Source organism: Lampris incognitus, chromosome 5 (genome assembly GCF_029633865.1).
Source record: "Lampris incognitus isolate fLamInc1 chromosome 5, fLamInc1.hap2, whole genome shotgun sequence".
Taxonomy (NCBI): Eukaryota; Metazoa; Chordata; class Actinopteri; order Lampriformes; family Lampridae; genus Lampris; species Lampris incognitus.
In genome coordinates, this window is record NC_079215.1 from 44,077,515 (window position 1) to 44,090,053 (window position 12,539).

Genomic DNA, 12,539 nt, shown 5'->3' on the forward strand with positions numbered 1-12,539 from the left:
TGGGGAAGTGATGGGACCAGGATGCACTGTGGGAAGACGACAAGCCGGTGGAGGGAGTGTGATGCTCTGGGCAATGTTTTGCTAGGAAACCCTGGGTCCAGCCATTCATGTGGACGTCAATTTGACATATGCCACCTACCTAAACATTGTTGCAGACCAAGTACACCCTTTCTTAGCAATGATATTCCCTGATGGCAGTGGCTCCTTTCATCAAGATAATACACCATGCCACACTGCACACATTGTTCGGGAATGGTCTGAGGAACATGATGAAGTGTTCTAGGTCTCCAAATTCTCCTGATTTCAATCCGATTGAGCATCTGTCGGATGTGCTGGACCGACAAGTCCGATCCATGGCAGCACCACCTCGCAACTTACAGGACTTGAAGGATCTCCTGCTAATGTTTTGGTGCCAGATACCAGAGGACACCTTCAGAGATCTTGTGGAGTCCATGCCTTGACGGTTTGGTGCTGTTTTGGTGGCACATGGAGGACCAACATCATATTAGGCAGGTGGTCATAATGCTTTGCTCACATTTGCTTTGTTACATTTCATGAAAATACTTCACATCTTTAGCACCCATGACTGAATGTAGAATGACATTAACTGACATCATCTGAATCTATATTAGTTAATGTTTTTTTCTAAATAATTTAATAAAATCTACATGTGCAAATCATTTGTGTTGATATTTTTTTTATGTTTTTTAACAACTCTTAATTGGGGTATTCTGCATTAAAAGTATAGTTGAAATCAGGAACAAGTATTTTAAATACAAATAAGGCATAAAAACAAATAAAGTGAAGCTTTTTTTTACAGGTGAATTATCACTCACGGGAAAAAAATATTGTTGCAGATTAGTTTACAATCCTTCAATGTATTACAAATTCAGTTCAAATGTAGACAACAGGAAAATGTTTTAAGACAAGAATAGTTGGAAAAAATACAAAAGGGAATAATGGAAGTAAGATAGGGGGGAAAAAGTGGGGTAAAATTTTAATTGGTTGTCAAATAGGTCAATTATGCTTTTGTGAATCATGTTCAAACTAGGCTAATTTGAGGAGAGGGTTAACGCACTGTTACTGAAGTGGTCTATAAAGGGTTGCTAGATCCGGGCTGCAACTGCATTTGGAAAATGCAGTTGCAGCCCTGGCTAAAATGCATTTAGACATTTGGTTAAAATTCATTTAGGATATAAATAGTTTTAAAAATGAAGTTCATGATGTTTAAATATGTTGAAAATATATATGGAAGGATCAAATAGAGAAGTCATAACATTTACAATTAAAAGGTTAGAGTTTATACAAAGAGCATAGTTTGCTTAATAAGTACAGGACCAAGCATGTGTAGTCAGTCTAACAGCCTAAAAGATTAGCCACATTATGTCAATCTATGTTTTCCTTTGTTTTAATTGGCATTTTCTGAAATGATAGCCAACCCAAATTCCATTCTCAGGTAGAGGGGTGGGGCTTGGTTGTAAGCTGTTAGGTCTTGTGCGTTGGTGAATGGCAGAAAGCGATGGTCACCATCAAGTGAACAGTGCAGATTGTTCGAGAGTAAAATGTGTTCCTAACTTTGTGGTTGCAAACAGTTATCCAAAGGGTTCAGATTTTTGTGATCTGCAAGAGGTAATCATGAGATTGTGTATTGCTTTTCATAATGTGTGTTGTGTTGTTGTTTGATGGCGCCCTTACTCATTGTATTACGGTACATTCAGATGTGACGTCGCCACGTTCTCTGTGTGCAACAGTGTGTTGTAAGAGTCGGTAGTAGAGAGCTAAGACCTTCTGTATTTGCCAAAGTAAATATGCCTAATGTTAAAGGCTAAAGAGAAAACAGTCAAGCTTTGCTTATCCTCCATACGAAAAAAAGAAGATTGCGCATCCCATCTCAACAGGTTATGGGCCCAGGCAGAGTTGGACACAAGCTAGCATTTCAGAAGAAGTTTGACGCAAAGTATTACATGGAACTTCTACAGGCTATGTGGACCAGCTTGGAGATAAGTGAGCGTTTAAATCACAGAGCTTCTTAATCTGTGTTTATATTCTCGGAAGAAGTTTTACACGACATATTATGCGTTAGCCAATGAAGCTAACAAGCTAGCTTAGCAAAGAAAAATTATAGAAAGCTAGTAGGCCATGGTAAAATTAGCGCATTAGCAAAATGGCAAGCAGAGCAACAGGAGTCTTGGCGCCGCAGCTTTTGTTCGACGGATCCGAAGATAAGTATGACCTTTGGGAAACAAGATTCCTAGGCTGCTTAAATACTCTGAAGCTAAAAGAGACTATTTTACGCGAGCCCACCGGTGCTAGTGAAGAACAGTTAGCTGAAGAATGCTGATTGTTATGCTGCGCTAATAAGACTAATAGATGATAAAAGCCTGTCGCTGATAAGACATTAAGCTGCTGATGATGGCAGGAAGGCTCTGAGAATACTGAAATAACATTATTCCGGAAAAAGCAAGCTGCGGATAATAAATTTATACACGTCGTTGACCAATCTACGCATGGCAAATAACGAGAGTGTTACTGACTACATAATAAGGGTGGAGAACCTCATTACGGCTCTGAGAGATGCAGGCGAGACCATGAGTGATGGACTGATCGTAGCCACGGTACTAGGCGGGCTACCAGACTCTTAAGCCGCTAGCCATCCATATAATACAAAATTAAGATAACGTTACGTTCGCAGACTAAAAGGAGACTACGGGTCTATGAAGAGGCGGAGAAAATGAACACGGCAAGATCGACGGATAATGTGATGAAGACATGTGCAAGGCAAGGCTGAGGCCCCACCAAGATGCACGCTAGCAACAGAAAAGATGAAGAAGCCATCATGACATGTTACAAGTGTGGAATTAAAGGCCACAAGGCAAGAAAATGTTTTTGAAAAGGGTGGTGCAGTTACTGCAAAAATAATACGCACCAAGAATCCCTGTGCAAGAAAAAGGGAGAACAAGATGGTGTCAGAAAAGTCACGGAGGAACAAAATAGCGACCAAGACCATATCTTCAAGACCAAACACACAGAGAACGAGAGACCACCAGACAACATGAAGATGAAAGGCATCATGGTAGATGCAGGTGCAACATCCCACATCGTAAACGACATCAGAAAGTTTAAAAGCTTCGATAACTCATTCCAGCCTGACACCCATTCAGTGGAGTTAGCCGATGGGACCAAGTGCAGTGGAATAGCACAACGAAGAGGAACGGTGATGATATGTCTACTACACAGCGCCGGACGACAGCACAGAGCACAGCTACGGGATACACTGTACATGCCTCCATACCCACATGACATCTTCTCGGTGGCAAGAGCAACAAATGGAGGGTCGACAATCACTTTCAAGAAAGGGGACAGTCGCATGGTTACCAAGGACAGTAGCAGATTTGACATCCACGAGAGTGGAAATTTGTATTACTTGCCAACTGTTGAGGAGAGTGTTGACCAATGTAAATGGTGTCACGACATGCAAACTTGGCATGACATTTTGGGTCATTGTAACTACGAAGATGTACAAAAGTTACAAGGTGTAGTGAAAGGTATGGAGATAAGAGGAAGTGCAGTCAGACCAGATCAGTTATGTGAAGTGTGTACACAAAACAAATTCACCCAGACAAGAAATAGGGAGCCAGACAGAAAGGCTAAGAAACCCTTAGAACTAGTCCACACTGACTTAGCCGGTCCCATGCCAACACTGAGCATAGAAGGGTACAGATATGCACAGTCTTTTACAGACAACTACTCAGGTACCGTGTTGGTGTATTTTCTAAGGTCCAAGAGTGATACACTGCAAGCCACAGAAAGGTTCTTAGCAGACATATCACCTTACGGAGAAGTCAAGTGTATCCGTTCAGATAACGGCACTGCGTTTACAAGCCAAAACTTCCAAGCACTGTTAACCAAGAATAGGATTAGATACGAGACATCTGCATCCTATTCACCCCACCAAAATGGCACAGCAGAGAGAGGTTGGCAAACTCTCTATGATATGAGCATATGCTTACTGATAGAAAGCAAGTTACCAGATAAGCTATGGAACTACGCTATGCAGACAGCAGCTTATGTGAGGAACAGGTGCTACAGCAGGCGCACAAAGAAAATGCCATACAAGCTGTTCACAGGCAAGAAACCAAACATATCCAAACTGCAGAAATCTGGATCAATCTGTTTTGCTTACAAGCAAGAGAAAGGGAAGCTAGACTCTAGGTGTGAGCAAGGTGTTTTCATTGGCTATGATAAAAACAGCCCAGCTTATCTCGTGTACTATCCAGACACAGAGAGGGTTCAAAAGCACAGGTTGGTGAAGTTCACAATCAAGACCGCCAAAGAAAAGGAAACACAACACCTGAGTCATACATAGAATATGGTGATAGGAATGTACATCCCAGGGTCACAGTGGTTAGCACGGTCGCCTCACAGCAACAAGGTTCAAGGTTCAAGCCCCGGGCCAGTCCAACTAAAAAGTCTAACTAATAAAAATGTTTTGCCTGTCAGTCTGGATGCACAGCCTCCTAGGCAGACCCACACATGAAAGTGACCAAGTCTGACAATCACAATTTCAAAGCCCTAATTTAAAGACTTCAAATTTGTAACCTTCGTGGTTTTCATGATATAAAATGAATCAAGACGAATGGTTGCTCTGCTGATTGACTTTCATTCATAAAACAATGGTAAGAAAACATAGCTCAGCCATGAGAAATGTTATATTAAAGCTACTGAGATTATTTCCAGCTGTGACTGTGATAAATCCTTCTCTTGAAATATTGTCTTTATGCATGCTCGAAAATCAAAGAAAGTTGAATCAATTCATCTGGACATGTTTTTTGACCAGAACATTTCATGACCTATCTAAGTGACCTTATCAGTGTCAACTGACTGCAGGTATCCCCACCCTTATAAACAATACAGTGGCATAACAACCGAAAACAATGATTAGTTTCATATGCAAATAGGCATGGCCATTAACTACTGTTAATAACTAACTAATCTCGGCGCTGATGAACTGCGACTGTATGGACATTATTACATTTGGATATGAATGACAAAAATAAAATGAAATTTTAAAACATATTAAACATTTTTAATTCTTGTATTCATTCAGAATAAGGTTTAATACTTTTAATACTGCTAATAAGACAGATCATTAAAGACTTGATATACTTTCTATATATGCACACCAATGTGTGTGTTCGTCAAACCATAAATGAGTATTGCTATGATATATTATAGCACTATACCATTTAGAAAAGATAATATTCAGCATCCATGCACACTAGCCAAATCCCGTAAGTGGAGGCTTCCACACTTCACAAATATAACCCCTGGGAATAGGTGTGTATGTGTGTGTGCATGAGTGTGTTTGCATTCGTGTGTTCATACCAGGCTCAGTGAAAGTCTTGATGAGTTCCTCCATTGCTAACATCCAGGAGACAGCCAGGTGACAGTTCTGGAGGAAGATCCAGCTGCCGTTCTCCAGGGCTTCCCGTATCATCTTCTCTGCAATGGGCCCTTGCCCCTGACCCAAAGATATGGACTGAACCCTTAAATAGAGAGACAGGTGTTAGCATCCCTTTTAGTCACAGCTCTAACTTTTCTGGTGGCTGTTAAGGGTCACATTCATAATCATAAGGGGACACCGGACAATAGTTTACTTGATGCTATCAGAGCACAACACGCAGCATAGGTTGGTTGGAGGGGATGGGATGCATAGCTGTGCTGCCAAAGTTATGGTTTCTCAACCTATTTTGTCCAGTGTTCTGTAATCTAGTGGAGTCTCTATGGATGGATGATCCAAAGACATCAAACGTGAAGCTGACAGGACTCGCAGCTTGACCACATCAGTAAGGGTGAGGTCAGATAGAAGAAGCAATAAGAAACCACTCTTTGTGTAGGCAGGAGAAAAAAGAAAAACAAAACTCATCTCTCCAATCTTTCCATGCTCCCCCGTCATTGTTTTCTTCAGTCACCTGTCAATGTAGCCTCGCTCTTTAGCAAAGCGCTGGAAAGCACCCATGGGGTCAGATCCAGTGCTGAGGATGAAGAGCAGTGGGGTGGAAGGGGATGTGTCATTGTAGAGGGTGCTCAGGTCCATTGGGGGGTTTTCCACAAACTGTTTCCCCAGGTTGACGACCACAAACTCTGTTACAGCAAACACCACCTGGACCAAATGGAGGCAGGGAGGAAGGAAGGAGATGGCAGAACAAACAGTGTTTAAAATAGAGAAAGAATTGATTGATGCTATACACCATTTTTTTCATACACCATGTTCAAACGTTTATTAGAACTTTGACTTTATAGGTTGGCTATTTTTGCTACCCAGACCCTAGTCCATACTTGGTGTGCGGTCTAGTTGAATCCATTAACAAACTCAGATAAGTTTGTTCAGCATTTGAGGACTTCCAATGGCAGAGGACTTCTGGTGGTGTGATGAGTGGGTGTTCAGTTGGGAGCAAATAATTGTTCTGGCAGTATATTTTTTTTACTACTACAACTTTTTTTAGCACTGCATTGCAACTAAGCACTATGCCTACTACACATGTTAAGGGTGCTAACACGATGGCTAACACTGACCAAGTTAACTCCACCACTTTGAACAATACTGTTCTCAGTGTTTTTGAATCACTTCGAGCTGATCCAACATCAGAGTTAATATCACTGAAAGAAGACATTTGTTCCCATAGACACTAAAATAGACGCTTTGGCAACTTCTCTGAGGACCGACATTGCACCGATATGGACCGAACAGCATGGCGACTTAGCATCAGTCAGATCCAATGCTGGGGCTCTGTCTGGTCATGTGACAGAATAGGAAAAGGGGGCAAATCACTGGTAGATGAGACTACATCCCTGGAGCACAAGCTACAAAGTCTTACTAAACAGGTGGCTTTCCTATCTGATAAATGTGAGGATTTAGAGGGGAGTTCATGCAGAAACAATTTGAGAATTACTGGTCTATGTGAAGGTGTGGAGGGACTTCATTGCTGGCCTGCTCAAAGATTCTTTGCAACTAGAAGAAAGACCGCTGCTTGACAGAGCACACCATTCCCTGCTGCCGCATCCTCAGTCTGGAACAAGGCCAAGTCCCTTCATTGTTTGTGTACACTATTTTAGTGTCAAGGACGACATTATGCAACACGCAAGACAAGTGGGTCCACTTCTCTACAATGGTCAAACATTTGTACTATTCCTGGACTACACCACTGTTGCTGCTCAGAAGAGGCCAAGAAACTGCTCCCAGATTGCCAGGGGGTAAAATATAGCCTGCTTTTCCCTGCGTGGTTTAGGATTACACAACACAACAACAACAGTAGTAATAATAATAATCATAATGATAATCATAATAATAATAATAATAACAGACATTTTATTTAAAGGTGCCTTTTATGGCACTCAAGGTCACCTTACATCAAATACAGTAAAAACAGTGCGATCAACAATAAAACACATAATAAGCAATACAACATACATCAGCAGGTGTTAAAAAAAGATGAATTTGATGCTGTTAATGTTGTTAAAGTGAGTGTGCTAGTTTAAAAAATTAAGATCAATATTGAAGTCTATAATGGGAGTCCAGTAAGCAAATGTGACAGGGAATGGAGTTCCAGAATTTGAGTGCAGCATAGGAGAAAGCCCTGGCACTGATTGTGCTGAGGTTGATGGCTGTAGTGCCAAGACCCGCTAGTGAAGACTTCAGGGAGCATGATGGAGTGTGTAAGTCTAAAGTAGGTCTGTGAGATAAGCAGGGGAAAGATCTGAAGAGCTTTGAATGTCCATCCATTTTCCGAACTGCTTATCCTGCTCTCAGGGTCGCGGGGATGCAGGAGCCTATCCCAGGAGTAATTGGGTGGCAGGTGGGGAGACACCCTGGACATGCCGCCATACTACCACACAGGGCCGACATACACACCCACACACATTCATACCTAGGGACAATTTAGTATGGTCGATTCACCTGACCTACATGTCTTTGGACTGTGGAAAGAAACCGGAGCCCCTGGAGGAAACCCACGCAGACATGGGGAGAACATGCAAACTCCACACAGGACGACCCGGAACAACCCCCAAGGTTGGACTACCCCGGGGCTCGAACCCAGGACCTTTTTGCTGTGAGGCGACTGCACTTACCACTGCACCACTGTCACAACCCCTCTCCCTGGACACCTGCTCACCCCTCCTTAACTCTGGCACACCTGCCCATGGTTTCAATCAACACACCTGCTGGCCATCAAGCAATCGCCCTCACCTTTAAGAAGCCTCCACTGTGGACCAGTCTTCGCTGGAACGTTGCCATTCATGGTTTGTTGCCTAAAGGTTATTGCACGTCCAGTCCCAGTCCTAGCCTGCATTCTCTGATGTTCATAGTTTTTGCATTCTTGCCTGCCTGTCTGATTTTTTGCTCTCTGCATTTCAGGACTTCATCCTGCCAGTCCCCCTGCCACTGAGCCAACTCCTGCTCTACTCCTGGGATCGGCCACTTCAATAAAGACTTGACTTTTTCCCTTACCTGGTTGTCCCGTCTGCTTTTGGATCTTTCCAGATAAGTGACAGCCACTGTGCTGCCAGCTTTGAATGTTAATAATAAAAATTTAAAATTAATCCACTGTGACACAGGAAGCTAGTGTAATTGAATCAGCAGGGGAGAGACATGATCAGTGGACTTCAAATATGTAATAATTTGTGCTGCAGAATTCTGGATGAATTGAAGTCGGTGATTGAGTTTGTTGGGGATGCCTGCCAGGACCACATTGCAGTATTCAGTGTGTGATGTGATCAAAGCATTAACTAAAACTTCTATTGATTGGTGTGTTAAAACAGGGCTTAGTCTGGAGATGTTTTGCAGATGGAAAAAGGCAATACGGGAGACAATGCGTATATGACTGGAAAGGAAAGGGTACTATCTAGGATAACACCAAGGCTCTTAGCCTGAGCGGAGACAGGTATGGTGGCTCCAGCAATGGGGAGTGAGCAAATATTAGTTTTTGAGAGTGTAAATTTAGTGCCAATGAGGAGTAGCTCAGTTTTACTACTATTGAATTTCAGGTAATTGTTAGTCATCCATATCTGTATATCATGGAGACAAGCAGTGAGGGTACTGGAGAGAAGAATGGAGGTGGGCTTGGTGGACACATAAAGCTGTGCATCATCAGCATAGCAGTAGAAATGGATATCATAGTGCCGGAAGATGCTTCCAAGATGGAGGCGGTAAATAATAAACAAGAGTGGCCCTAACACTGAACCCTGTGGAACTCAATGAGAAACTATCAAACTTTCTGACTGGTCATTTTGAATTTGTACAAAATGTGTCCTGTCTGCAAGGTAGAAGGTAAACCACTGATAAACAGTGCCCCCAACTCTAATGCTAGCCAGACGATCAACGAGGAGCTGATGGAATATAGTATCTAAGGCTGGGGTGAGGTCAAGGAGGATGAGGATGGAGAGTAGACCGGAGTCAGCTGCACGAAGGAGGTCATTAGTGATCTTAACCAGGGCTGTTGTCTATTCGATGTTTGGGGAAAAAAAACAGATTGGAATTGTTCAGATTATTGTTATCAAGGTAGATCTGAAGTTGATGCCCCCATGCCCCATTGACTGTTGAGCTAACTTTACCAAACCGACCCTTATCTCACTGACCATGGCGCTTTAACTCTCTCCTACTTTCTGATGAAGCTTTCATCACATTTCTGTCTAATCAAATTTTATTTCATTGCTCCAAATAAATCGAACCCCAGACATATCCATTGCAACTTTATGGGCGACATTAAAAGTTTATATGAGGGGTCAAATTATGTGCAACATATTAATGCCTTACAGGATGAAATCCTGGAACTTGATAGAACTTATTCCACATCCCCATTGCCCAACCTATGTAAAAAATGTCTTACACTACAAACAGAATTTGAAGTTTTGTCAACTGGATATGCAGAGCGCCTCCTTTTGAAACCGTGCTCCAATAATTATGAAAAGGGAGAGAAATCCAGTAGAATTCTTGCATATCAGCTTTGCCAAGCACTGGCTCATCAAACCATAGTAGAAATTCGTACTCCCTTAGGGATAGTCACTACTGACCATGATGAAATCTACTACTACTACTACTTTCGGCTGCTTCTGTTAAGGGTCGCCACAGCGGATCATCTGTTTCCATTTCTTCCTGTCCTCTGCATCTTCCTCTGTCACACCAGCCACCTGCATGTCCTCCCTCACCACATCCATAAACCTCCTCTTTGGCCTTCCAATTTTCCTCTTCCCTGGCAGCTCCATATTCAGCATCCTTCTCCCAATATACCCAGCATCTCTCTTCCACATATGTCCAAGCCATCTCAATCTTGCCTCTCTTGCTTTGTCTCCAAACCGTCCAACCTTAGCATTCCCTCTAATATAATCATTCCTAATCCTGTCCTTCTTCATCACTCCTAATGAAAATCTTAGCATCTTCAACTCTGCCACCTCCAGCTCAGCCCCATGTCTTTTTGTCAGTGCCACTGTCTCTAAACCTTATAACATAGTTGGTCTCACAGCCATCTTGTAAACCTTCCCGTTAACTCTTGCTGGTACCCTTCTGTCACAAATCACTCCTGACACTCTTCTCCACCCACTCCACCCTGCCTGCACTCTCTTCTTCACCTCTTTTCTGCACTCCCCGTTACTTTGGACAGTTGACCCCAAGTATTTAAACTCATATGTCTTTGTCACCTCTATTCCTTGCATCCTCAGCATTTCACTGTCAGGAACACTTTGTCATTTCGCTTCATGCACTTGCGTACATGAAATGAAACAAAATGCTGTTTCCCCCAGCTCACAGCAGTACAACACAAAGAGAAAAACATCCAAAAACTACAATAAAACACATATCCAAACTCACACATATATCAAAACTGAACAAAAAAATCGCTGTCCGGTGTTATCGGAACTGTCGGTCTGCATGGGCTAAAAGTTAGCTTAGCCCGCCCCACATCCTGTCAGACCGCCCTTGGTGTTTCCTCCTTGGGCGCAGCTCCAGGCAGGGGCCGTGGTCCCCAGGCCCACTGGACGAAGCAGACCAAGCTCTCCCAGCTGATCCAGTGCCAGCTCTCCCAGCTGTACACCCTCGACACATCTCCCTGAACTCCTCACGACAACATCAAAAACACCACAGTCAACACCAGGTGAGGCCGTTGCCACACTTCCCTCGGTGTTATCGGAACTGCCAGTCTGCATGGGCTAGTAGTTAGCTTAGCCTGCCCCACTCTCCCAAGCGATCCAGTGCCAGCTCTCCCAGCCATCAAATGAAGACAAAACTTAGATGCAGATGTGGACAAAGATACTGCATGCACAGTACTGGGTGAGGCCGCCACAAATGGGAATTCATGCCGCCATCTTCCGACACCTGCACTGGGTGAGGCCGCTGCAAATGCGAATTCGCGCAGCCATCTTCCCACACCGGAAGCGGAACCAAAGTCCTCCCTCTCATTCATGCATAGGTATTCTGTCTTGTCCTACTGACTTTCATTCCTCTTCTCTCCAGTGCATACCTCCACCTCTCCAGGCTCTCCACAACCTTCACCCTACTCTTGCTACAGATCACAATGTCGTCCACAAAGAGACTCTTGTCATGATACAATGAAATTCTACATTAAATAAATGATACATTTCATAATTTTTATTCAAAACTTTATGCTTCTGACCCCCCTGAAGACCCGTCATCGATGAATTCTTTTTTTTTTCAAAAACTAGAGATCCCCTCCATTGATATGAATGTTAAAGACATACTTGAAGAGCCCATCTCTGAAATTGAAATGATGCAAGCAATTGGAACCATGCAGAATGGGAAGTCTCTGGGGCCAGATGGTTTCCCAACTGAATTTTATAAGACATTTGTAAAGCTTCTTTCCTTACTATTCTTTTGTTCATTTAATATAAGCTTGTTATTTTTTTTTTTACTTTGTTAGATTGTGTTATGGCTTAATTTAATCCATGTTGTTTTGGGTGGCATGCCAGGCAGGGTGGGAATGTAGTGGGGGATTTTGTATGGGTCTGTCGGGAGGGTGGATGGGGTGTGGGGGGGTCCATTGTTTGATTGGTTTGTGTTTGAAAATTGAAAATAAACCTTGTTCAAATGCAAAGACCCCTCCGCCCCGCTAGGTGCGCCTGTGATTTTGAGTTCTTTGTCTTGCAGGATCCTGGTGAGGGGCGGAGGAGGCTCGTCATAATCTTGGTGAGGGGTGGAAGCTTGCCCTTTTTGCTCATGAGTTGAGTGTGGACTACCACGTTATTTCGTTGCTCTTTGTCGTTTTGTAAATAAATGTGCTTGGGCAAAATTGCAAACTCATCTGGTCTCCCATGTTTGTCGCAACCTACGAGCGGGCTGTGACATATGGGGCTCATCCTTTGTTGATCCCGTATACGTGTGATGTCAGGTCAGCTGTAGCGTAGTAAGCTAGGCGCCTCGTTTTAGAGAATGAGTTGTGCAGTCTGTTGTTGGGAGACATTGACGAGTGTGGTAAGTGGTTGTTTGTTGTTTTGAGTTAATTTAAGCAGTTACACTGGGTAAGGAGCCG

The 12,539-nt window shown here is 43.1% G+C and overlaps 1 protein-coding gene across 1 annotated transcript in view; it reads right to left on the reverse strand.

Annotated features, from left to right (window-relative positions):
• The window catches only part of dnah6 (dynein, axonemal, heavy chain 6), a 197,577-nt gene that overhangs the window by 28,355 nt on the left and 156,683 nt on the right, over positions 1–12,539 (reverse strand). The window contains exons 66-67 of the mRNA XM_056280529.1: positions 5,973–6,163; positions 5,386–5,546 (exon numbers count right to left, since the gene is read on the reverse strand). Coding sequence (XP_056136504.1) covers positions 5,386–5,546; positions 5,973–6,163 — 352 coding nt within the window. The remainder of the gene's footprint in view (positions 1–5,385; positions 5,547–5,972; positions 6,164–12,539) is intronic.